This window comes from Cryptomeria japonica, chromosome 9 (genome assembly GCF_030272615.1).
Source record: "Cryptomeria japonica chromosome 9, Sugi_1.0, whole genome shotgun sequence".
In the NCBI taxonomy this organism is placed as follows: domain Eukaryota; kingdom Viridiplantae; phylum Streptophyta; class Pinopsida; order Cupressales; family Cupressaceae; genus Cryptomeria; species Cryptomeria japonica.
In genome coordinates this window covers 469,431,222-469,458,952 of record NC_081413.1, presented here as the reverse complement: position 1 = coordinate 469,458,952, position 27,731 = coordinate 469,431,222, and the positions used below count along the sequence as shown (strand labels likewise).

Here is a 27,731-nt window from a genome sequence, read left to right as displayed (position 1 = left end):
TTAGGTTCACACATAAACTGACTTAGAGCATTAACTGCATAACAGATATCTAGACTTGTATTTACCAGGTACATCAGGGATCCAATCATTTGTTTGTATTGAGTAGGGTCAGAGTCACAGTGGGTTGTGACTCTGTTGCTGCTTCTTTAAGTTTATGTAAATTGGTTTCCATAGGAGAGGTCATTTCAAAATGTCCAAGGTATACTTTCCTTGGTTGAGTATAATGTTGTCAGAATTCTACCATACTTCCAATCCTAGGAAGTAATGAAGGAGTCCCAAGTCCTTCATATCAAATTCTTTGGATAGATCTTTCTTGCATTGATCTATAAGGTGATTTAATAAGTCATCAAATTATAAAATCAATATTAGCATATCACCTTTATTTCTTTTGTAGTAGAGATTAGGATCTGCATTATTCTTAGAGAAGCCTAGTCCTGAGAGATAGGTGTCAATTCTTTCATACCAGGCCCTGGGAGCCTGTTTAAGCCCATAAAGAGCTTTCTTGAGTCTACACACATGAGACTCGGCATCATAAATTTCAAACCCTTCAGGTTACTCTAGATAGACTTCTTCTGAGATCTCACCATTTAGAAATGTTGTCTTAACATCCATCTAGTGTACCTTCCACCCCTTTGTTGTTGCAATGGCTAATACAACTCTTATTGATGTATACCTGGCAACAAGTGCAAAAGTTTCTTCATAATCTATTCCTTCCATTTGTGAGAACCCTCTAGATATAAATATGGCCTTGCGTTTTTCAATACTGCCATCTGCAGCATGTTTGATCTTAAACAGCCATTTAGATGAAACAACTGATTTTTTGGTTGGCCTAGGAACAATCTCCCAAACATCATTTTTCATAATGGATTGATACTCTTCAGACATGGCATCCTTCCATACTTGATGTTCAAGTGCATCTGATACATTGTTTGGTTTGGCTTTAAAGAGATCATTCATAAGGGCAACATAGCTAGTGAATTTATTAGGCCTTTTGCTTTCCCTGAAGGTTCCTGAAGGAGCAACAAACTTCTGAGCTTCTACTACAGTCTTGGTGGCCCATAGTGGTCTTTTCTTGAGGTTTTCTCTAAGTAAATTTTGAGTTTCACCTATAGTTTCCTCAGGATTCTCCCTCTCAAGCTGAGGAGTAGGATCTTCATCTATGCTAGGGGTAGGGATATAGACTTCAGGCTTTAGTGAGCTTTGGGCTCTTCTGAAGGCTAAGTCTTCTTCAAAGATCACATCCCTACCTAGTTCAATATTCTTTTGACCAGGTATATAGATCCTATAGGCTTTGGAGGTTTCACTATATCCTACAAGAATTCCCCTTTTTCCAGAAGGCTCTAATTTTAATATTTTCTCCCTAGGTACATGAATATAGACTGGGCATCCAAATATCCTAAGATGGTTGATATCTGGTTTTGATTTAGTAAAGACTTCCTCGGGGGTCTTATCTTCAAGATGGGAGTGAGGACATCTGTTTTAAATATATACAGCAGTGCTAGTTGCTTCTACCCAAAGATTGACATTCAGATTTTGATCAAGAATCTTAGCTTCAACGATTGTCCTATTTTTCCTTTCAGCTACCCCATTTTGTTGAGGATTATTAGGTATTGTTAACTCCCTCTTAATCCCTGAATTTTTATAAAACTCTTTAAATTATTCTGATGTGTATTCCCCCCCATTATCAGTTCTTAGGGTTTTAATTTTATTTCCTGAGTAGTTCTTTGTTAGTGATTTGAATTCTTTAAACCTATTAAGGATCTCTTCTGATTCTTTACATTTCAGAAAGTAGATCCAAGTTTTCCTAGAGTAGTCATCAACAAATATTACATAATACAAAAATCCCCCCAAAGAAGGTACAGACATGGGTCCACATACATCAGAATGAACTAGCTCTAAAATTTTACTTATTTTCCTAGTACTATTTTGAAAGGCACTCTTAGTATTTTTACCTAGGGCACATCCTTTGCACGCCCCTGAATGATATTGCTTTAACTTAGATAGACCTGTGACAAGGTCTCCCATTGATGATAAAGCTTTAAAATTTAGGTGGCCTAGTCTTCTATACCAGACTTCATTAGCATCTGTAGTCTCATGAATTAGGGCTAAGTTGGACTCTGTGCATAGCTCATACAAGTAGCCTTGTCTTTGACCAATAGTTTTAGCTTCCTTGATGGATGAATTCTTTGGCCAAGCCAACACTCTGTTGTCCATGAAGGTCACTATGTATCCATTGTCCTCCAGTGCTGATATTGAGACTAGGTTTCTCTTGATGCCTGGAACATATAGTACTCCCTTAAGTTGTAATGATACACCTGACTTTAGTTTGATGGTGCGGGTTCCAACTCCTTTGACTGGATGTGTGGAGTCATCTCTGATAGTTACTTCTTCATCATTCTCCTCTTTCATGGAGTCTAGTACTTCTCTGAATCCTGTTATGTGTCTAGATGAGCCACTGTCGATCACCTAGGAGTTAACTTTGTTTGATGCTTGGTTTGTAAGTGTTGAATAGAGTACATACTTCTCGGGGTCCTCTTCCCTTTTAGATTTTCCTATTTTGGCAAATGTGGCTTGTTGCTTAGCTCTTTTTGGACATTTGGCAACATAGTGCCCAAATTTGTCACATCTGTAACATTGAATCTGAGAAAGGTCCTTCTTGAAGGTGTTCTTTCCATGACGACCCTTCCTCTTTCTAAATTGTTTCTGCTTGCTTTTCTTGTTTGAGTTTGTATTTAGAACTTGGAGATCTTCATCTATATTCTTTTGCTTGATCCCTTTCTTATTTTGCCTTGATTCCTCTTGGAGACAGTCAGCCTTTAGCCTATCGAATTTTGGAAATTCATCCCTTGCACTGATGCCTTGGACGAATGTTTCCCATATGCTAGGCAACCCATCTAGAGCAATGAGTGTTAATTCTTTGCTTTGGATCTCATATCCAAGGGTTGCCAGTTCATCCCTTAGGGCTGATATTCGCATGAAGTAGGCATTGACTGATTCTCCTTTGATCATGGCTATGTGATTTATTTCTCTTTTTAAAGCCAAGGTTCTACTGGCATTAGATATCTCAAATGCATCTTCAAGTGCTTTGAACATGTTGTAGGCTATTTCATGTTTCCTTATGATGGGCATAATATTATTTCTCACCCCATCAACTATGATTTTGATGGCCTTTTCATTTCCTTCTCTCCAAGCTGTTTTGTCAAGTTCAGTCTCAGGTTCTGCAATTTCAGTTTTTACAAATGATTCGACTTTATTTTCTTTTAGAATTATCTGAATTCTAAACTTCCATGCTGAGAAGTCATCACCTCCTTCGACTCTATCTTCAAATCTGATAGCGCTAGCCATTAGAAGAATTGTGATGTTTGAATATATGCTTTGCTTTGAATTTTTCACAAAATTGAACAGCCTCAGGTTCGATTTAACTATAGCTCTGATACCATGTAAATGATGTTCAATTTTCCATTCAATATGCAGGTTATATTCTAGTTGATATTATCTTGTTCTATGTATTATCTATTTTTATTATAAATCTGACTATCTTCTTTTGTATGGCAGGTGAGAGGAGCATTTATTGATTTCGATGTCCTTTCTCACAAATGCCATTTGATATAAATATGCAAGCTGGGTACGATCAAGCAATGCCTTGACCAGTCATGTCTTTTAGACATGACCGATCAAGACATTACTTGATCGTGCTAACAAACAGTGTATGTTTAACAACCGATACCAATCGGTGTATGCTTAACTTCACAGCCCGATACCAATCGGTGCGTATTTACCTTGCCACCTGATATTAATCGGTGCATACATAACCCGATATCAATCGGTGCAAGCTTATATTGACACCCGATACTAATCGGTGTTTGGTTGATCCAATAATCATTTGTTTACTATTAAATATGTTAACCAATATAAATTGGATTGCATTGGTTAGTCCAATTTAATAATCGGTGAACATAAATAATGTAACCGATATTAAATCGGGATTCTATGCTATAGGATGATTATCGATAGTTAGGCATTTAATCGAACTAAGTAGATTGATCATATACTAATGAAGAATGGTTATCAAATGAAGGATTAATAGCTTGAAGTTTTTCATCATAATTATCGATAGGATAAATGATTGAATGAGAGACTTCATTTATCTCTCATTCAATCATTTATCTTACCGAAGCTATCATGCATTAACAGGCTTAATAAAAGGGATAGATTGTAACACTGAGTGTCTCTGCAAGTAGACAAAAGATTATCAGTTGGGTGACATAAATTAGTTGGGTTCGACACATTTTGGAGTTGTCCACAAGCATGTAATTCTTCTGCATATAATAGAGATCGTGGTTCCAAGTTCTTCATCAATTCTTCTGCATATAATACAGATTGTGTGTTCCGAGTTCTTCATCGTTCTTCCTTATTGACTACTTTCATTGTGCAACTCTAAGCAACTATTAGTCAATTGATCATTAATCTCCTCCTAGTTTGCATCAAGTGGTATCAAAGAAAGAGTTGAGTCTTGTGAGTTGTGTGAACTCCATAACAAAGTATTTGTGTGTCACATTGCAGGTGAAACAAGAAAGCTATGGCACACAATGGAAGACGAGAAGCAAGAAACAAAAGATTAGTTGGGTTCCATATATTTTGGAGTGGCCCATAGGGCATGCAATTCTTCTAAAAATAATAGAGATTGTATTGTCCAAGTTCTTCATCGTTCTTTATTTAGTGCTTTCATTATGTAACTCTAGGCAACTGTTAGCTGATTGTTCATTTGACCTACTTGCAGTTTGCATCAAGCAGTATCAAAGCAAGAGCCAAGTCCCATGAGTGAGAGTTAGGTGAGCTCAATAACAAAGTACATTTGTGTGTCACATTACAGACAGACTAGAGGAGCTATGGCCCACAAAAGAAGAAGAGAAGCAGGAAACAGCAATGGCTAGAGGACCACATTTGGCAAACCTTGTTTATATGATGAGAGCCCTTCGGGCAAGGCTCAAAGTCATGGAGAGTACATAGAGTGATTAGGACAAAGGACATCAATGAGGATGAGAGAGAAGATGTTGCTTCACAAGATGCCAGACACTAACTTTTGTGAGAAAATCATTGCAGAAAATAATTTCACCAAAGTCATAATGAGAACTAAAAACAAAACAAGTTTTATCTACCAATCTACTTGGGAAGCTTGACCCTAAAAGAATTGATTGACTGCACAAAAAAGGTAGAGAAATATTGAGTTTGAAACCATCAAGGACCCCCAAAGAGCCAACTAGGCAAGCACAAAGTTAAAATTAGATGTCACATTGTGTTGGGACTTTGTGAAAAGTGAGTGCATCAGGAGAGATAATAGAAAGATCCTTGACTAGGACTACATGGTCAAAACACTCAAGAGAACATTTATGCCACAAAATTACACAATGGACTTATTTAGGAAGCTCCATAATTTGCACTAGGAGACATCCATAAAGGAGTATATAGAAGAGTTATAAAGACTTAGCATCTAAGCTGGTCACATAGATGATGACCCAAAGAAAGTCTCCAAGTATGTCAATGGGTTGCATATTTCAAATCAAGATGAAATATGTTTGTTGCCAATGCATTCCATTGAATAAGCCTATCAACTCACACTTAAAGCCAAGGAGTTGTCGTGTAACAACAAAGCGCAAGAGGTAAGGGCAGGGGTGAAAAAAGTAAACAAGGCACAAGGCAATAGACATATGCACAAAAGGAGAGCACAAAAACAAGATCCATGAAAAGCTCCAAGGGATTGTAGACTTCAAGTCACAAAGGTGATGGCTTCAAAAGAACTTGCTTCCCTTATAAACTAGAAGGTCATCAAGCATTTGAGTGTTAAAAGTGGATCAAGAGCAAGTTTGTTAGGAGTAGAGAGTGCATGTTGCATCTAAAGAAGAGAGTCAAGCCAAAAGTGCAGCTCCAAAGAATGGACGAAACTTGATGATGTACAAATTGTCGTTCAAGCCAACCAATGAAGAAAATGAACTATCGTTAAGGATGAGCATCTTCCACACCAAGTGCAATGTAATGGACACCCCCTGTTCGGTACTAAATTTATGTCCTTTCTACTTAGTGTAATTTTGTCAAACAGTTGGCGTGCAAGCTGACTACTGGATTTTTTTTGGTTCTTGATTTGCTAGAGGATAAATTTGGTAAACTGGTATTTATTGTAAAGCTTTCAAGTTTATTCAATATAAAAATAACCAGACATATCAAATGCCAAAAGCAAGAGGATTAATGCTGATGATATTTATTTAATTCCAACTCCAAGCATACAAATCAGATTTGAAGAATATTACAGACCATATGATAATAAACAAATTCAAACCTGGACTCCACAAGTATAGAACCTGCTGAAAACACTGTTCACGCACTGTAGCTGCACTATTCACGGCACTGTAGCATTTTTACTATTCACGCAGCACTGTAGCAAAACACTGTTCACGCGGTACTGTAGCAAAAACACTGTTCACGCGGTACTGTAGCAAAAACACTGTTCGCGCGGTACTGTAGCAAATCACTATTCACGCGGTACTGTAGCAAATCACTATTCACGCGGTACTGTAGCAAAAACACTATTTTCAAATCTGCACTTTCAAACCCCTGTAAAAACATCATGCGAGAGCACCAAATGAAGCCCAATGTGTTTCCTGAATGAAAACACCATTAATCCTCCTGACTGTGTCTTTCAACAGCGAAGAGAATGCTAGCAAAGAGGGATTCCGTCCTCCAAGCCCAATAATCAGATTTCTACGAAATCCAACAGCATCACATTAATTCATCCCAGCATATCCCAAAAGAGAGCTCTCAACCTCCATTTATATCTTCTTCCTGGATGCAAACACTTCATTTTCTCAATGTGGGATAATACATTTTAGAATAAAATATTATTTCTCACAATATACACATTAAAGGGAACTTTTAATATTTTAAACATTACTTTATATTCCCAACCTTATAATATAACGATAAAGTTAAATATTTAATTTAACTTTACACTTTATCGTTAAATATTAAAACCTTGTTGATAATCCCTTTAAATCATTGTCGCCTTCAAATATTTTCTACTGATAATTATGCCAACCAGGGAAACACTAAAAATTCCAAGTCACTGCTTGGAGACTAACTTACTATAAATAGTAAGTGTCTAGAAACCTTGTCAAAGCAGCACCGATTGGCCTGAAACTGAAAACACCTAGGCCAAAATACCTCAGGATCCCACCAATGTCCTTGTTAGCCTTCGGGATCGTGTCAGAATAGGCTAACGACACCCCATATCATGTTGCGCTAAAAAGGGGACATTACATGCAAGTCAAACAATAAATTTTGCAGGCTGATAATTGGACACAACATAGATGACTTGGTATCAACATAGATGGTTCAAAAACTAAGGTTAAATGTTGTCGCACACCCCATGCCATATAGAATCTCTTGGTTGCATATGGGACAACTCATACAAGACAACAACACATGGTGATAGAAGAGTGCAAGGTTGCATTTCACATTGGAGGTTATGCAAATTAGGTATGGTGTGATGTGATCCCAATGGATGCATGCCATGTGTTGTTAAAAAGCCATGGTAAATGATAGAGCCATGATCCATAATGGGTAGAAGAACAACTTCGCCATCATTAAGGACGGTAAGAAGTTTGATTTGTTGCCAATGCATGAAGAAGGTGCAACAAGACAAGGAATGTTGTTGAGTAGAAATGAGTTTCTCAAAGGGACAAGTAAGGCAAAGGAGTGCTATATAGAAGTTCTCAAGCTTACACAAGAGGAGAAGCAACACAACTCAAAGAAGCTGGAGATTGCAATGCTACTCAAGAAGCATGCAAACATCATCAAAAATGAAATGCTTAAGGGATTGCCACCAGTGCAAAGCATCTCACATTGCATTTATTTGATTCCAAGATCCAATTTACAAATAAGGCACTACATAGAATGAGTCTAGACGTGAGTGCAAAACTCAATAGGCAAGTACAAGAGTTTTTCAAAAGGCCTATTCAAGAAGAGTATGATCCCTTACACAATGCCTACAATACTTGTACCAAAGAAGGGAGGTCAATGGAAAATGTGTGCAGACTCCAAAGCAATCAACAAGATTGCCATCAAGTACTGGTTTCCATTACCGCAAAATTGCAAATAGATGATCTATTAGATTGTCTAAGAGGAGCACAATACTTCTTGAAGATTGACATCAAGAGCTATTATCATGAGTGAACAATGATGCCATTTGAGTTGATGAATGCCCAAGCACATTCATGAGGCTAACAAAGGAGGTCCTCAAGCAATTTCTTGGCAAATTTGTGGTTGTATATTAGGATGACATTTCAGTGTTCATCAAGACAAGGTGGAGCATCTTGCACACTTGCAGCAAGTTTTTGCATAGTTGAAGAAAAAGAAATTGCATATTAATCTGAAGAGATACAATTTCATACAAAGGGGTTCAAGAATGTTGAGAATGGGTCTAAAGAAACTGAGAGAAGTAATCGAATATTTAGTACTGCAAAGTGTAAGTAATGCTTACATGGGTTGGTGAGCTTCTATAGGAAATTCATCAGACCATAATTGGTGACATTATTAGCCAAAAGAGAAGACCAATTGGATTCTTTAGAGAGAAATTGAATGATGCATGAAGAAGTACTCGGTGTCCAATCAAAAGTTCTCCATTATTCAATCTTTGAAATGTGGAGGCATTACATGCTGCCCATAGATTTTGTACCATACACAATCATCATGCATTCAAATGCATCAATAGAGAAGCAAATTGAGCCAAAGACACATTCAATGGATGTATCACTTGCAAGGCTATTCCTTCATGTTGAAACATACATCTAGCAAGTCAAATCATGTAGCAAATACCTTGAGTAAGACATGTTTTGTTGTCCATAGTGACTATATGATTAATGAGCATGGAGATAATGATGGATTTGTATGTGCCAATCCACATTTCACGTAGCATGAAGGGATGCATAGAGCCATGGATAAGAAACAAAGGCTCATTTGCAGTCTACTTAGCACAAGAGTACATCCTCAAAAAAGCAATTGTGTAATCACAGAATTCAATGAGGGAGAATCTAATCAAAGAATTACACGATGGCAATTGAGAAGCCATTTTGGAAGTGTTAAGACATTGACGATGTTGGAGAAGAGCTATCAATGGCCTAATTGTGCAAAAAATGTAAGTAAATCTGTCGAGAGATGCAAAATATGTCAAGTAGCAAAGGGTGTGGTGCAAAATAAAACGTTGAACAAGCCATTGTCAATGCTTGATAGACCTTGGGAGGAACTATCCATGGACTTCATCCTTGGATTACCACAATTTCATAAAGGCAATGACTTGATATTTAAATTACCACGATTGCATAAAGGCAAACAAATGATATATCAAAAGTGGAAAAAAAATTCTTCAATGAGGTTTCATGTTTGCATGGCTTTCCACGCGCATTAGTTCCAATGAAGACGTCAAGTTCCTTCATCAATTCTAGTAGACACTTCGGAAGAAGTTGAGTACAAGACTAAATTATAGTTTCGCATACCATCCACAAATAGGTGGTCAAAAAGAGGTTGTCAATTGAAGCATTGGCAACTTATTGAAATGTTTGGTGGGAAATAAGCCTACACAATAGAACTTCATGTTGGTGCAAGTTGAGTTTACATGCAACTCAATGAACAAGTAAAAGGGGAAGACCTCATTCCAAAGTGTGTATTGGACATCACCAAAAGGTATTGCAAAACTTGTTGAAGGTTGGCAAAGGCCCATCAACATAGAGGAAGATGATTTCACACAACACATGAAGGTTCATACACAAGTCAACAGACAATTTAAGGAGAGCAACGCCTAGTACAATGTGCTAGTAGATGTACAAAAGGAGGAAACTAACTCAAAGGGGTGTTAATCATGGCATACTAGAGGAAAGAGAGGTTCCCCAGAGGAACATACAAGTGAAAACCAAGAAGATTCGCATGTGCAATGTTTCAAGCAAATTTTCTTAAAATGCATATGAAATTGAGTTTTTGAAAGGATTTAATATCTCATTGCTATTCAACATGTTTGATCTCTCTAATTTTCCTAGGCAAATGATACCATAGAAGAGAAAATGCCATCACATGATAACATTGACTACAAGAAACAAATACCTAAAAAAGCAACAAGGTGCAATATTGCAAGATGTTGATGAGTGCATTGGCAAGAAAGCTCAACAAAGTAAATACATAGAGTATCTCATTCACTAGAAGAGTAAGGGGCCAAAAGTAGATTGAGGATCACTAAAGCTGAAGTATGCCAACTTGGTGGTCGAATTATTATTTAAAATTAGCATCTCACAAATTTTTCAGTTGGGGTGTCTAATGCAAGAGCATCCTAGGAGTCCAGCAATCTCACATCACCCAAAGAGAGTTCCCTTTCTTTTTGTGATTGTGAAGTGTGTGTTGCACTTGAATATTATGTTTTGCAATTTTATGTGTGGGTTTGGGAGCTTGTAAAATCTAATTGTAACGACATAAATTGCACCCCATGCAATTCCATATTGTATAGCACCTTTGCTTTAGCTAAATCGGACTTCAACTTCACCTACTTGCTCAGCCCGCTTCGCCATTTGTCTTGCCTCATCTCCTGACCATTTGGACTAATTTATTCATGGACACCTATGTTGTGCGCATTCGTCCCACGAATGTTCAAACTAAAGGTGGTCATTGAGATGTTACACCTGCTAAATTTGGCAATGTAACGCCTCCTTTGATGCCCATCGACATCGGGACGTTTCCCAATCCCCTTTATCTTTCTATTTTGCTTCATTTTGGCTCTCTTTGGCAACTTAAAACTCTTTAGTTACATTTCTACCAATCACACTCTCACATAGTTTCTTGCATTCAAAGGCTTGCATTTTTATTCATCCCAACAAGCTCCACGTTTCTAGTGTTGAAGGTTCAGTGAGGAAAGACATAACATTTGTTGGAGGCTTCATTTGCTAGAATGGTTGTGAGCATTCCTACCCTCTCCTTGTCTTTTTGTCAATCTTTTATATTCTACTAGTCACTAGTCTACTGTTTTCATAGCATTCATAACAAAGTAGAAAGTTTTGGTTATTTTGTACCTTCTAGTATGGATTTTTGTACCTTGTTTGTACTGGACGCTTGCGTGTCGCGCTATCGCCCTCCACACTTCTATGTCCTAGACAAAGAGTGTACAGAGTTCACCAAGTGATCTCGATAGCCTATACTTTTGTCCTCTACAGTTAGAATATTTTTATCTATCAGCATCATATAGTTTCATACACTTTTTCATCCCAATGAGAAAACTTAGAGGTTAGGGAACCCCAAAGGTTTGCTCGAAGTGGAAAGAAGGTTATTGAGTCCTCGAGGGGTTTGACCACCCTTTGCAGTGGTTCAGTTTTCCTCCTCTACACTACTATAGTAACATCAAAACCAGTGGTTGAGATATTGATGTCACATGGGCACACAAGTTGAAGCAAACACTTACCTTTTGGGAAAAAAGTATGAATCCCCACAAAACAGCATAGAGCAAAGTGTGTCACTAGAGTGTGGCATGTTGTCGCCTAAGCTTGGTGAGGCCATGAAATTGTAAAATAAATTTTCAATTGTTTTCTAAGTTTATTAATCTTACTTCTATATTGCTAAACAAAGAATTTATTTCACTTTCTCGAGGAAAATATGAAACATATAGTATAAAGTAAAATGATATAGATTGTTGATCTAACAATACAAGACTACATATAAGCAAAAAACAATAGAGAACTTTTTATTGCAGTGGCCACCTATACAACACGGTAGTGACCCAATACAAAATGGAGAAAGTGTCTAGAAGAGCAATTCAACCCTCTAGACTTAGAAACAAGAAATCATGGTCCCAATCATCCTTCTATGGTGACATGTACCACGTTGTGGTGGCCTTTGAGTTATGGAATCTCAAATTTTTACAACTTTGCATCCTAATCTGCTAGTCACTATGGTAATTGCAAACTTCAGATCCACTGTTCCTACAGCAGGATTTGGGGGCTGTAAGTTGTATGAAGGACAAGAAAAATGATTACAACTAACTTCCTAAATGATATGTTTCAACCTCCATATGGCACACTATGAAAGCTTGGAATGTGTGCAAGCCTAGGTGCAAAGTTGCACATAAATAGAAATATTAAGATTTTAAAAACATTTATATAGAGGCTGCTACAAGTGTGTGTTTGTGCTTTTGTGTATGGAATAAGAATGCCATAAGAGAAAAAAGGGATAAGAAAATACATATAAAACAAGAAACTCTAAAAGAAAGAAGTTGTGAGTTGGTGGCCAAAAACTGAAAATTCTTCAAAATGTGTTCATCCGAATAATAGAAATAGCCTAAGCTTAGAGCATCAAGTAAATTTTTTTTTGAATGAATTAAAAATGTATTTTTTGTATATTTAAATAAACTGTTTAAAAAATGCATAAAAGCCACGAGATATGGATTGTGAATGTTGGAAGACAGAGTTTGTGCTCACAAACACTCTCTTGATTGTGTTAATGACAAGGTCGTTGTCATGATTGCACTAGTGTCCAATCGCACAAAAGCTGCAAACAGAGTCAATGTTGGATAAAGATCAAGTTGGGGATCCAAATTGGCATCTTAGTGAGGGTCAAAGGGCTAAGAAGTAGGCTAAATGAGACCTAGAACACACTATGGGGATGGATGCTAAAACAAGTGCACACCACAAAGAGGAAATTGCAAAGTAAGCAATTTTCAACTCTATAGATATACAACAAAGCTATTATAAGGCCGACATGTAGATAAGAACAAATGGCTACTTGTTAGTTGTGTCAAACTAGTAAATTGCTGCATCCAGAAACAGTTCAGAGCATCAGAAAACACACTAAGGAAGCTGAAGCATCAAGAGATCTTGGAGCTTCAGTTACAAACAAGAGGCATGGATGAGACCCTTTAGTTCCTCCACCTAAAGAAGTTCAAAGGTCACCGTTTCAGCATAAAATTGGATTGATCCTTTTGTAAAGGTTGATGGAGTTGAGAAGTTGAAGTCCTTGCTGAAGCCATTGTTTAATAGAGGATCTTAGGCATAGTTGGGCTTAATAGATGAGATAGATTATAATACAAAATGTCTCTAAAAGTAGGCAAAAGATTACTTGTTAGGCATTACAGATTAGTTGGGTTTTATGTCTTTTGGAGTGACCCAAACGGCATGTAATTCTTCAGTGTATAATTGGAGACTTTTTTCCTAATTCTTCCTTATTTAATGCTTTTATAGTTTATCTTTGAGCAACTGTTAGCCAATTGTCCATTTGACCCACTTCCAGTTTGCATCAATAAAACTTAATAAGCTGATTATATATTTGGGTATTTCCTTTGCCCTTAACCCATAGTTCAAAGAGGTTGTCATGATGGTTTTTTGATAAAAACAATAAGGAAGTCATAAAATGGCAGGGCAATTGTTGTCTTTGGGTGATCCCAAGAGGTTCTTGAATCCTACAATATCTACCATACCTCTTGTTGGCTGTAATGTCCCTAGTCAATTCTGATATGAATTTTCAGTCTTAACCCCCTTTAGAATTTCGTCAAACACTTGTCTTACAAGTACTTAGCCTGCTGTTCCTAATTCAGTTTGTTATAAGGGACATTGACACTAAAACTTAATGAAGATCATTTATAAATAATCTGAAATTGAAGTGTGATGACCAATGTAGAATATAGACAGCAACTAGCACACTTGTAGTTCACAAACATATACATCCATGGACTGACATTTCATCAAATAGTTGGCAAACAACCTCAGAAAACTGGTTATATGGTATGCATCCACAAAACTACTTCAAACTTACTATTTATGCCCATTCAATGTGTTTTTACAAAATCATTACAAGGACTGATTACTGAATTACATCTCGGATTTTCTGAGAACATATGGTGCTCAGAACTTAATGCATACCAACTGAAAATGACAAAGTTTTTGGTGTCTAGAGAACCTGATATGTGACGCCTTACTGAGATGATGAAGTGTCAAGCAATTTCCTCAATGGTGGTATCTTCAAAGTGTAAGTTCCAACCCATCCAAGTGCCGTCCCTGCTGCTGCCAAGAAAGCCTGATCACCAAGTGTAATCCGCTGTCTATGGTCTAAATGCTCCTCCCAACTGATCAGACCCTCCTCCCAAAGGAAGCGCCTTGCTCAATGGGTGGTCTCCAAGCTTTCAAATGCACTAATAGCTCAGATCGAAGGGCATAACCCCACAAACCTGCCTCAGGTCGGACTCCAATATAAATTCAAAATGACACCAAAATGCCTTGCCAACTATCCCAATGGTATCACCTCTCCTTCCTATGAATTTAGGAATCAATACAAATCAAAATCGATGCATGTGGAAGGTGGCATGAACAAAATCGTGGGTCCAAGTTCTGCAGCTGTGTTGATAACAGTACCTTATACCTTCAATTTGCCACCCAACAGTGATGATAGATATCACCTAGATGCCAAAGGGAGATCGCTGTCTAGTTAGGCCCAAGGGAAGCCTACACCATCACACAAAGTGAATCCTCAGATCTGCAAGTCTGAAGCACTACTATAATCTGACATCAAAAACTCCTTATGCTCAGTATGGAAAGCTGAATGCTTCCCACTCTCTTCGCAACCCTTCGGAGGATCTTTCACCCCCTCAGTTATGCTGACCAATAGGGAGGTATTGTTCCCCAAGATCTTCTGCGGACAACCTGTGTCTCCACAGCTCAACAAGAGATAACATAAACAACTGATGCCCATCCCTCCATTTCCTTCTTCTATTTAATCTTTTCATAACCCATCATAAGATTCCTTCTAGAAGAGGGTAGGTACACTTTATTATTTTTTAAGTGACTTTTTAATTATTTTATTTTATACTTAATTCACTTTATTAATTTAATAAAATATAAAGTCATCTCACGTGTGATTTTAAATAAATATAATGAGACAACTTATATAATATTAAATTAAATAAATTTCCTCCTTATTTCTCCTCAAACAATTCCAGGCTACAATCGGGGACATTACAACTACCATACCTCTTGTTGGCTCTTTACTCTCTCATTTGATAATGTATAAAGTGATAAGGATTTTGTATAATCTGATGACATGGGTAAGAAAGAAAGGCATATTGTTTTTGGGGACTTTTGTAGCAAACCTAAGAACATTGGAGTCCGGATCTGAAAAATCTATGATTAAAACATATTGCTTGGCAGTCAAATGGATCATGAGATCATTCAACGGTTTTGAACCTTAGAAAATTTTAGTCAGATATACCATATGCATTGCAGCTCCTTAAAGCAAGCATGTCTGGGGAGAAACTATAAAGATCTCAATCATGTTTATCTCCTTCTTGGTTGATTCTCATCAAGCCAACAAGCTCTGATATCATTTATTCTCTTTGGAAAACTACAAGTCAAAAAAACATATGACTGTGAAGCAACTGGTATTTTCTTGGTTTGACACCAAGTGTCAAGGGTTTAGGTCCTTATAGGGAAATTTGACATACAAGAACAAAACTTAAAGGGCACTTTGCCAGATCTTGATTTGGCAAGGGAATTAAGGTATTTTCTGAAAGCTTCAGAAATGCCAAATGGAACTCTTGGAATGACATTAAATAGTTCAAAAATTCCTTAAAGTCAGTACAGAACATATACAATTCTAATGAAATTTAAGGACATTGCAAGGCATCTTAGAATGGAATATGAATAATATATGATATGACATTAGATGGAATAGGGGCCCTCCTCTGCTGAAATTCTCTTCAAAGCAGAATTATAATAAACTTGTTTCTACAAATATTTGGCTTTTGTCAAATTAGAAACAGTCAATTGATTCCACCAGAAGATGAAAAGGTAAATTTGTTATGATCAGTCATCCTGTGTTGAACCAAAGAAATCTTGTTTCAGATAGTTGCTACTGCATTACAGAAATGTTGGTGATAATGTTCTTTCTAGTAGAATGACAGAGGAACTCTGCTCAACGTGTGGAAAATGAAACTATAGAACATATACTTTTGATTGCCCATTTGTTAAATCTGAATGGAAAACATATCTTGCTACTTGGTCTAGGTATACAAACAACCACTTCACTTGACTTGATGTTATATTAAGCAGCATTATTGGGGACAAATTCTCTTACTTACATAGAAAACAGTGATTGGCTATTCCTATTAGAGTGGTTTATCTGCAATGGAAGGAAAGAAACAATATTTTTCAAAAAAAGAGGATGCTTACAGATTTCAAATTGAAGATCTCATATTCTAAGTTGAGAAGATTTCTTAGGAATTGAGTGTAAAAAAACTATCCAAAATACTTGGTTAATAGACGTAACTTTACCAAAATAGCCCATGTACCTGACTGAACTAAGCCGATTGCTAGTGAGAAGAAAATTAAGATGGATGGGTAAGACTGAGATCTTTTGAAAAATCGGTACTTGACAAAGCATAAGGTGGTTGTAAGGTGCAAAATGTAGACTCATAGAGGCAATAGAGGATAGTATAAAAAATTCAGCTAATGAGAACAAAGTCTGTAGGCACAACACAGACTATGTCATTCATACATCACAGGCTGCAGCAAGCAGGATGGAAAGCAGGCAGGCTTAAGCAATTAATCAGTAATGTTAGAACCAAAACCAAAAAAGCAGATTGCACTATTTCCGTGGACTCCTCATTAGCTAACCACCCTTTGCCTGAGTCAGAATTTGGTGGTGTTTTTCCAGCATGGCTAAAAGAACTGATGGTACTGCATGTGCATGGAGTCATGGAATTATTGATCAAGTTCAAGTAATTATAGATCAGACAAATTAAAGGACTGCTAAGAAGGAGAAGGAGAAAACAACTAAGGGACCTGGTAACAGTGGAAAGGGATCTGATCATGATGAAAATATTGGAGCTTCTGCTATCAATATATGAAGGCTCTGTTTATTAAGCTGCTACGTAATGTTGAACTTGATTAGAAGGTTTTAAGGTTGCCAATAGGCTTGTAAAGGGTTTCAAGGGTGGAGCTTTTTAAAGAGGTGTTTCAGTGCTGTAATGCTTTTTTTTGTTGACTTGTGACTGTCATTATAGGGGATACACTGTTTTGTATAAACTTCTTTTTCCAATATATTTTATAAAAGACTATTAAGAGCCTTGTTCCCTCTAGTGTAGGGTTAAGTCTTGGATATAAACGAATGTTCACAAGTTTGCAGCAACTACCTCTGAGCCAAGGGTAGTGCCCATCCTGTTCTCGGAAGTCTCTGTGCCCTGAGTCTGCAGTCACACTCTCTATGCAAAGTTCTCACCTCTTAATGAACTGTCTAATATGCTTTCCAGTAAACATTAAGTTCTGTTTCCTTTTCCAAATGTAGCAAAAAAGGAAATCAGATTTTTCAGCAGCTGTACATTTTAAGCGTTTTTTAACAAGCTAGAGATCTAAGATCCTCAGAAGTTTCAAATTTTAGCTTCCAATAGGTTTAACTTTATATTTACAGCTTCCTGACATTCCATCTGTTCACATTTTGTAGCATATTTCGGTATCAGATTTTTACAGTTCTTTCATCTTCTTTATTGAGTTCAGTTTTCTATTTCCATATCTCAAATTTCCTATTTTAGGGTTAAAAAATCCTCAAAATTAAGCTGTCAAGTTTCAGCATATTGTATTTTTTTAACCACCTTAAACAACCCTTAAACTTAAACAAATGTTTGGGCCATGTATGGAGCAGCACTAATTGATACAATATTTTTCTCATCCAGAGGTCATTCCTCCTCTTCCCAATCGACTCCAAACTTGGGATTGGAATTTGTGATTATCATTATTTTCACTTTAAAATGTCAAACTGAAGTAAGAAAAATAAATGCTTCGGAATTAATACTGGCAGGGCATGTCTCTTTTAAGAACAAGCTATATAAATGGTTTTGGCCCATTGGGTGCTGTCAAAAGTAACAAAAAATTAATAATCAATCAGACGACTTCTTTTTTGGACAAACTCTTTCCAATCAAAAATGTTTCAAACAGAGCATTCCTTGTCAGGACGAAAATATGATTTGAAAAAGCATAACACCCTCTTTTTGGGACAAACTGGAACCATACAGAAAAAGTCCTGAAATAAGACAAATTGAATACAAAGAGCACTCACTTGTTTGCAACAAAAGCCAAACTAAAAACTAAAATACATGTACCTTTTTAGCACCACTTCGAAACATGTTCAAGCTCCTCAACAATTCTTCTCTTTGCAACTCTTCATCATAAATTTTCTTCTTGTCCAAATCCAGTAGGGCCTGAAAATGGCTCTTAATATGTATCATATCAAATCATTCAGCCATCCATTGATCAAAGAAACAACACCAAAATTTCACAGTGCAGATCTTCGCAGATTCATGAACTAAAAAACTGCATTTTTTTTAACTAGTGGAGATAGGAGAAAACAACATTACCTCATAAGCATTTTGAAGTTTCTTGAAAGCTTCCTCTGCCTTTACATTCCCCATATTCTTGTCAGGATGGACCAACATTGCCTACCCAAACAAGTGGTAATTAGGCAAGAATTAAGAAAAGAATATCAAGGCAAGCCCAAGATAGCACAGTAAATTCATGTTCCACATTGACTAGTATATTCAAGTCAAATTTTAGCTATATACCATTCAAATCAATAAGATGAAACAGTATTTGTTTTCTCCCACAATTACAAAATATCAGAAGTACCTTTTTCCTATACTCTCTCTTTAAAGTAGCAGAATTTATATCCTCAAAGCGAGATAATCCCAATGTTGCATAGTAATCAGGGCTATCAAGCAGCCGCATCACCTCTTCTTCTGCTAAATTTGAAATTGGTTCAGCCTGTCCACCAGTTGATGGCCCTGTATTAAGCCCTCCCAACTGATTTGTGTGAAAGCTTTCACCAGATGGTCTGCCCGATGATCCAGCCCCACCATCAGACGAATAAGGTTTTGTCGATTCAGTGTAAAAATGTCTTCCCCTGTTTTTACTTGATTTAGCTTGATCACTAGAGGTTTGCCCTTCGCTCTCATCCACACTTTCCTTTAAGAAATAAAGTAAAATATCACTTGATATGAAAGCCATGTTCACACAGAAAACCGAGCCAAGCCATCCAACGTGAACTTTAGCACAATAGATGGAGTAGATAGTTGTGATCAGAATTGCTACATGTGGGTAACTGGAAGCTAGAAAAATACCTGCTTATCAAAATGATTACCATATTAAAGCTAGAATAAATCTATTTGGCAACTCAATCTCTGAGAAGTGAATACATTGATAAAAGGATACAAACCAGAGAGACTAGGAATTGCAACCATTGCATTAACTCCAAACTTAAAATAACTACTCATGTACAAGAAAGACGAAAAGATGGTTAAATTTAAACCTTGAGTAGGAAACTACCTCCAATTAAAACAAATGTCCCTGTGATCCAAAAGCTACCATACATCCACAGCATCAGTGCTCCCAAACTAAACATTATCAATATTCCATATGTATTGCCAAGAACAAAAGCTGCTACACAAGTTATCACCTAAGCCATTCGATCAAATGTCAATCAGAAGCATGTTCACAAAACTGGTTCAAATGAAACTTACTAAATACCATATAGATCATGCCTTGCACCAAAAAAAAATCCAGCAATAACAGACCAATAAGACAGAACAAACTGCATACTTCTTCCCTTTGTGAAAAATCGAACTCCTAACCCTTGTTAGAGAAAACAATTCTGCTTTTCCATAAGCAATAATAATGAAGAGTTTAATATGACAGTATATGAAAAAGAGAAATGGTGGAACTGACACAAGATGATCAGGTGCTGATAGCATCTTCTACGGAATTCTTGATGGTTATTTATTGGAACAATAAAAGGTTCATCAGACTTTCCTAGCCAAAAAGTAAAATAATATTTGCATGCCTTGATGGAAGATCCTTAGCTAATGTTCATGGGATATCATGAACCAAACATTAATATAAAAATATAAACCTAGCACATATAAACTCTTCTCGGTTATTGAAAAGATTCATATATTCAACTTCTCTTCTTCCCCGTATCACTGCAGATTAAAATTGGACTCACAAGACAATGAAACTGCAACATTTTATTAAAAATCTCTGAAGGCTAAAAAATATTAGCAAAATATTTCTTTCCCTAAGAAACCTGAATAATGCAGTAAGGCTCTCAAGTCGAAAAAAAGCAGGTTTAAAATTGTCCCCAGTCTAATAAAATTGTAACTTACTGTGAATAACTATTACAGCGTCCTAAGAAATGGAGATATTGATGTTGAATTTACAATAAAGGTAAAGAGGTTTATAGTATCTTTCTGATTGAAAACTCCCTTGCCCTGACATAAGAGTAACTTAGTGAAAAACCTCTCATTGTCACTTATTAGAGAATGAACTCTATATCACTCAAGTTCTAACTTTACTAAGATTGATAACTGATACAAGGATTAATCTTCCATATGTATAACCAACAAAGTGAAAACTTTACCAGTGTAAACAGTATACTCGTCAAATACTGGAAAAAGTTGTGATTCTTTATATCCATTATTATAGTTGCATAGTTGTTATATACCCTCATTCTTAGATAAGGAGTATATCCACTTGTCCTCTCAATTGAAAGTGTTATTGATGCCAATGTTTGCATTTCAAACAATGCCACTACACAAAGTGGAAGGGAAGCTTTAACTGATCATCACCCGTACAGTTTATGAAGGCCAATGCGCTTCATCATAGGTAGAGAGATAATTCATAATTGATTTGTTTCTTTGAAAAGATATTGGATCTCAATTATTGCTCAAAATCACACACTCAAGCTTCCAATACACTGAGGGAAAAAAAGTGTTGGGCACAGATCTCCCAACAAATATATAAGAAACAAACTTGATTAACATGAATCTAAAATTGAAGTTTCGATATACTGCAATGAACAATAAAATCAAAAAGTTCATTCAATAAGAAGTAAGGCTAACTTCAGATAACGCACCATAGTAGATAGCACATATATGAAGCCCACAATAGCTATGGAACTAAGAAAACTGCACCAAAGTAGTACAAAGAAGGCTGCCATTCCTAAATGAAGGAAAGATCCAATGCCTCTGACACAGCAGTTTAACCACAATACAAAAATCACCAGCCATAACCTTGCAATATTTATAAGGCAAGTACGAGCCCAAAGACAACTGCTTTCTACTCTTGGAACTACATAATTTTTTGCCTGCAATGTGGTTGATTTCAGTGTCAACCACACAGACTTCCGTTGTTGGACCCATTCAAAATACTGGCTAACAAAGCCATATCTACCTGAGACTTTCCTTTGACTATCTGCCCTGTCATCCCTATTTTGTGTACTGCCAGAGGTCCAATTTTCCTCAATTATGACATCTCCAATAGGAGAAGCCACACCTTTGCAAGACTCACATTCATTTGCCATTGCCATATTTGATCCTGCTACTTTGCCCGGACTGGATCTATCTCCAATTCTTATTTTCCGCTTCCCTTCATCTTCTCCACCTGAATCAGTGAAAGTATAGGAAATGAAAAATGTATATATATAATGCAACAAGAATCAGAAATGGCTACTAGGGTTTGAACAAAAGGAAGGATTACACACATAAGATTGAATTAGATCATAATTGAGTGAGTCATGTGGATATAATGTGTGTGTGTGAGAGAGAGAGAGAGAGAGATTAAGTTGAGTGAATCATTTGGATATAATGTACGTGTGTGAGAAAGATTAAGTTGAGCAAATTATTTGGATAGAATGTGTAAGTGTGTGAAAGATTATGTTGAGTGAGTCATAAGGATATAATGTCTGTGTGAGAGATCAAGTTGAGCGAGTCATGTGGATATAATGTGTGATTAAGTTGAGTGAGTCATGTGGATACAATGTGTGTGTGAGAGAGAGAGAGGATGTGTGTGCATGTGTGTGAGTAAGTTGAATGAGTCATGTGCATATAATGTGTGTGAGAGAGAGATTAAGTTGAGTGAGTCATGTGGTCATAATGTGGGTGTGTGAGTGAGAAGATGTGAGTGTGTGTGTGAGAGAAGATGTGAGTGTATGTGTGCACGCAGGCACACGTACATGTGTGTGCACATGCATGTGCATGTGTGTGTGTGCAGACATGTGTGTGAAGTTTTTTTTCTTTTTTGGTGTGTGTGAGAGTGAAGATTTATGTGTATGTGTGAAGATTTCTGGCAGTCATTTTTTTTTTTATGCAACAAGAAACAGAAATGACTACTAGGAAACTTTATATGCATAAACATTGAACTCTGCTAATGCAGATAGTCCAGGAAATGACCAAAACTTTCGGGTATGCCTCTTCAGGAAACAGGAAACTGGCAGGAAATCCTCCATCAACTTCTGGAAACTCCTGAAAAATGGCTGAAAACTACGAAATCTGTTTCTTGAAATTTTCAGCCCATCTCAATCAGTTTTGGGACAGTCACAGAGAAAACGTCCAGGATTCAGAGATAAATAGTGTTGTGTACAGTGTAGGCCAATATGGCTGGATTCAATGAAGGCAACACACAGCCATCACAGTAATACTCTTGTATGTACTGTTGATCCAAATGAAGCCAGGAAGAAAAAGCCCATTCAAGTACTGATACTAATATAAGGCATTATATCATTCACGTATTCTATTCTTGTGAACAACAGATAACGGTACACTACTGTCCAAGAAAACAGAACAAATTAATTTTTACCTCATAGTATCATACAATTTTCAGACTACCTCGAAGTTGGGAGAGCAATGTTCATCAAACTAATACGTTTCCAAACAAGGTTAGGACCCAATATACAATAGTGGCAAAAGGCTGATTAGACTATTAACATAGTTTAGGAAGTGATTATAAACTTTCGAGAAAGGGTAAAAATTAGTCTGTTGCCTGAAAATGGAAAAACAGAAAAAACCAATGAAGTTATTTACTGACCTGAATCCCTTCCTTTTGAATGCAAATTCGCCTCCACCCTTCCCTTGCCAACGTTCCCATGCCTCTGTTTCCGGTCCCTAAAACCAGTGCTCCGTTTTGCAGAGCTCTCCAAATTTTGAGTTCCCTCTGATCTGGCCTCCATTCTCCCTGCCCCTGTTATGTGCCCAGAAAAAAACCTAGTAACCCCTCAACCTATCAGCTTACACATCTTTACGAACGAAAAAACACCTTCCACCACATCCATGGTAGAACCAATAAATGCAAAGGCACCCACCATCCCCTCTACTGCCATAATATCTAGTTGTGCCCCACTCTTACGTCTAAGTCAAGCTGTAAAGGTGTCAATTCCCCATAAGCCAACTGCCCCTTTCTCATAGAGATCCACGAACAACACAGAGACAAGAAACCTATAATGGATATATGTATCTTCAACGAACCACGAAGATCAACCTGGCCAACAAAACCAAAAATACAATAAGGTTATATGTAACGTCAACACCCAATGAAACTCAGCATTGCTAAAACAGAGCCAAAAACACCATAACGGACGTTTATCTTCAACAAACAGTCAGCCACCACCTTTTGTCTTAACAACAGTTGTACTCTCATACAAACGCCATGGAGTCCAGGCCTCCATAACCCACCTAATCCATCTACCCATTAGTGTCTGAAAGCACTGGATGGTAGTAGAACATAAATGAATAGCAGATTGCTAATGCATATAAGAAACCCAATTGTTTAAATCAAATCCAAGATTTCAACAATAGTAAACTGAACAAGGTAAGCTGGACGATGAAGAATCTTGTAGTTGGGCAATTAGGTCTTGAAGTTTTGGCTTTACCTGGCAATGCATTGCATGGACTGTAAGAGAAACTTTTCTCTAATTTCCATAACATGCTTGATGACTGAAATTCTGCCTCTGACTTCTGCTTTTACTGTTTTGAAATTTTATTAGACATGTCATCCTGTAGTTAGGTGGTATATACATTGTTTATGCTCGGATTTAGTTGGTATATACACGTCTATGCTCAGATTTTTTCTACTTGTTGAAAAGCACTCCCTTTTTGTAATTTTGTGGGTTGTTCCCCGTTTGGTGAAGGGAGTGGAGCCTGGAGGTAGGGTGACAGTCTCGAGACCATTTTTTCAATGTTTCTCCTGCGGGGTGTGTTCGAGAAGCATTTCTTTTCGCTAGTCAAAAATAAGAAAACAGCATAAGATTGCTGTTTGGTGCATATTTTGATGCCTTTTGTCCTTTATGTAGATTTTTTTTGGCATTTATAATAGAAAAGAAAGTAGAGTAAAGAATAAAATCTCTTTAACATATATTAAGGTAAATAATATAAATATTTACAATTTATTCTAGATAAAAAGGATTGGAATATAAAAACGATGAAATAAATATATTTTTATTTCAAATGATAAAAAATGAAGCAATATTTAAGATTTTCTTTGAATTATACTTACATGATATATATTTTGATGCTTTTTGTCTTTTATGATGAGTTTTCATATAACTTTTTTCATTTTTTTTCTTTTGAATATTGTGAAAGCAAAATAATTTCAAAATAAAAAGGAGAATAAAATCTGTTTTATAATGTTATTTTAGATAAAAAAGATTGGGTATATATAGGTGTATTTGAAAACTAAATGAAATAATAAATGTAATTAGTTAGAAATTATGTGATAAATGATATAATGTGATTTACAAATAGACATAAATGTTAGCTAAAATTTATGATATTTTAGAATTGTTGAATGTTTTATTTATCATTATAGATCATTTTTGTGACTTGGGGATTCAATCCTACATGTGTAAATGTGCTCTTTATCACATAACTAATATAGGTTTGTGAATTTGATCTCTACAAACTTTCAAAATATCTCTTTAAATGTTTTGATGTTATCAATATGCCCTAATTTTCAAACTAGTTATGTTGTTTAATGGTTTGTACATATAAAAGATAATCATTTTCCAATTCAACAATTGAATAAGAGATCAAGAACAACATTCTCAAACATGTGAGATGACTTAGATACTTGTGTAATATAGATTCTTTAATAAATGCTCTTAAGAAAGTATGATAGTAAATAATAGCTTTAGGATGTGATAATCGAGTCTAAGATGAGATAGTTGAAATGATCTAAGAATGCTCCTTTAAATATAACAAAACGTCAAACAAAACACTTTTATACTTTGATTTGATACACAACTATTGCAAGGAAGTGTAAAGTTGATCCCAAATATTTCACAACCAAAATTACAAACTAGAGATTTTCTAATATTTTCATTATTTTTTCTCAATATATCTATCAATTAATTACAAAAAAATATATATAAACAATCTACAAACAATTTACCTATTATTTTTGTTCACCATAAATAAATCATGATTCTTTTTCTTTACTATAGATGCATTCTAAAGTTTGAGATTTTAAGATGAAGAAAAAGAAATTCTAAACTTGGAAGAGTAGAAGAACTTAGTGATTTGCATAGCCATGTTTTTTAAATTAAAGGACTACCCTTAGCATATACTTTTCACATTTTTACTATTATAATTAATAATTTCTTTATTTTAAATTCAAATAAGATAAAGGCAAGAATAATAATTGTACAAGTAGATATGCAAATTAAATATTTTTTTGTTTGTTGAGAGAAAGAATTACATATGCATAAATCAAGTTTCTTAATTATGTTCATAGTCATAATAAATTTAAGTGTTAGCACTTCAAATAAATATGGGCTAATGTGTTTGATGTGTGGGAGATCTTTCAACTTGATTAATGTCTAATCTTGGATTAATCATTTAGATGTTGTGGATAGTTATATGTTCATTAATTTGATCCCCTCTAATGTTTTCTTGGTTGCTTCTACATGTAACACGAGGGGACGATATTTTTTAAAGGCCTGGATAGTTTGAACAATATCAAGGATATCGCTTTTAAAATTTTAATCATTACTAGATGGCCTCATAAAAGACTCCCTAATCTCAAATTTGGGATTAAAAGTTCTATGATGACTATTTATATACGATGAGTTGTACAAAATTATTCAAAAGGGGCATGTTGGCAATAATACTAGTCATTCTAAAAATTAGACTCAGAGATTCGTTGATCATCACAATAGTTGGATTATTATGATGATTTGTTTTTCTCATGTCATCCTTGGGAGCTCTATTTTAATAATGGATTTATTAGAAATTTTACTCATTTTTTTTTAATAATTCTATTCCTTATTGTGACACATGTGCTAGCCATATTATTTGTATGTCTTTAGGGTTCTTTCTACTCTTTAGGATTATATGGGGCGAGATTATCTAGTGCAAGAGGTCAACTAAGATGGGTGTTCAAAGACTGCATTGAGCTCATAACCTATATCTCTCTAAAGAAAAATGTTGAAGTCTAGGCTATATTTGACAGTGGGAGTTTAACCTCCTTCTTATTAAGAGAGATGAAAGGGGACAAAAATGAGTTACAACTCAATTTGTGAATAGTTTGCACGCTAGTGTTGTCTAGATTGGACGGGTGAAATTTGAATCCATCGAGGAGCTCATTTCTAAAGCTACTCTAGTTTGAGTTGTGATGGAAAAAAGGTGCCTTGCCTCAATCAGGATTCTTATTAAGACTACCTTAAGTCATTTTTGGAACAAGGAGACAATCTCAAAAGACACCAAAATGGTTTTAGCCACAAAAACTTACCTACTCTAGGGCCTATGGTAAGCCACACTTAATTAAATACTTTACTTTGGAGAGTCACTTTGCACAACCCATAGTTAACATTTCCCACTTTTAAATCACTTGAGGCATAATCATACTATTGTTTTTCCCTTTATCATATTATCATCCATAGAGAAATGCATAAAAGATGGTACTTACATGTCCCCCCATCGAGGGTTAATGTTTGTGTTGTATAATTTTAGTCTTGATGTCACCTTGTTGCTAATCTCTTCACTCTTTGCCCTTAAAATTTTTATGTGCAAAACCTTAACCCTCCCCTTATGGAGAAAGGGAGAAAGAGAATTTTCATTAAATATGATACCCCCCCTTCCTCCCATGTGTGAAGAATTATGTTTGGTATGTCTCTTGCTACCCTTGCTTCTAAAAAAAAAAAATTTTAAATGGGAAAGAGCTCAAAAATTACACTAATGATGAATCAGAGCCAAAAAAATAATGATTTCCCTTTGAGACAAAGGGAATTCTATAATGCATCCTCTTAATAAAGATAAGAAGGTTGCTTAGGAATGCTAAGGGAAAATTATCTAGCTGTAAGAAAAGTAAGCAGATTGATGTGCCCAATCCTGCTAGCCTTGCTATCAACATTTTTTATAGGGAGAACATGAAAGAGAAGATTTTTGCCTCTTCAAGCGAGTTGAGGTTTGCCAAGATTGCTAAAATAAAAATTTTGCTACTAAGATTCATTGTGCTCTTAAATCTATCCAACAAAGCATTGACAATGTAGGTACGAAGGAGAACTTGAGTGACTCTACATCCACTAAGGAGGAAAAAGTGAAGTATTCTGGTGAACAAAAGCATATCACCCCGTGATGATTTTCTCTCATTCCCTCTCGTATGTCATGCCCCTGTAGATTGGTTTGGATGCTCTAGAAGGTTTGAATAGTATTAAACTTATGAGGAAAAGAAAAGGGAGGGAAATGAGGAAATGGAGATTGATGAGGATATTTCCAGCAAAGATGATACAATGCAAGTGTATATATTGATATTAAGGATCTACAAGTTAGGGTGGAAATTTTGAAAAAAATTCAAGACTTTACTATTTACTTAGACTGTAGGGAGAAATGGGCTTGTCTAAAGGAGTCC

The 27,731-nt window shown here is 36.0% G+C and overlaps 1 protein-coding gene across 8 annotated transcripts in view; it reads right to left on the bottom strand.

The window, feature by feature from the left end:
• Positions 1–24,110, bottom strand: part of LOC131075937 (uncharacterized) — a 102,760-nt gene extending 78,650 nt beyond the window's left edge. For 3 of the 8 annotated variants that reach the window (XM_058012909.2, XM_058012907.2, XM_058012908.2), the window contains exons 1-7: positions 23,496–23,751; positions 22,917–23,366; positions 20,968–21,494; positions 19,383–19,512; positions 18,687–19,177; positions 18,419–18,499; positions 18,164–18,262 (exon numbers count right to left, since the gene is read on the bottom strand). In XM_058012909.2, coding sequence (XP_057868892.2) covers positions 18,164–18,262; positions 18,419–18,499; positions 18,687–19,177; positions 19,383–19,512; positions 20,968–21,494; positions 22,917–23,058 — 1,470 coding nt within the window. In that variant the 5' untranslated portion in view covers positions 23,059–23,366; positions 23,496–23,751. The other 5 variants (XM_058012905.2, XM_058012903.2, XM_058012904.2 and 2 more) reach the window with 5 other exon arrangements.
• Positions 24,111–27,731: the final 3,621 nt, after the last annotated feature.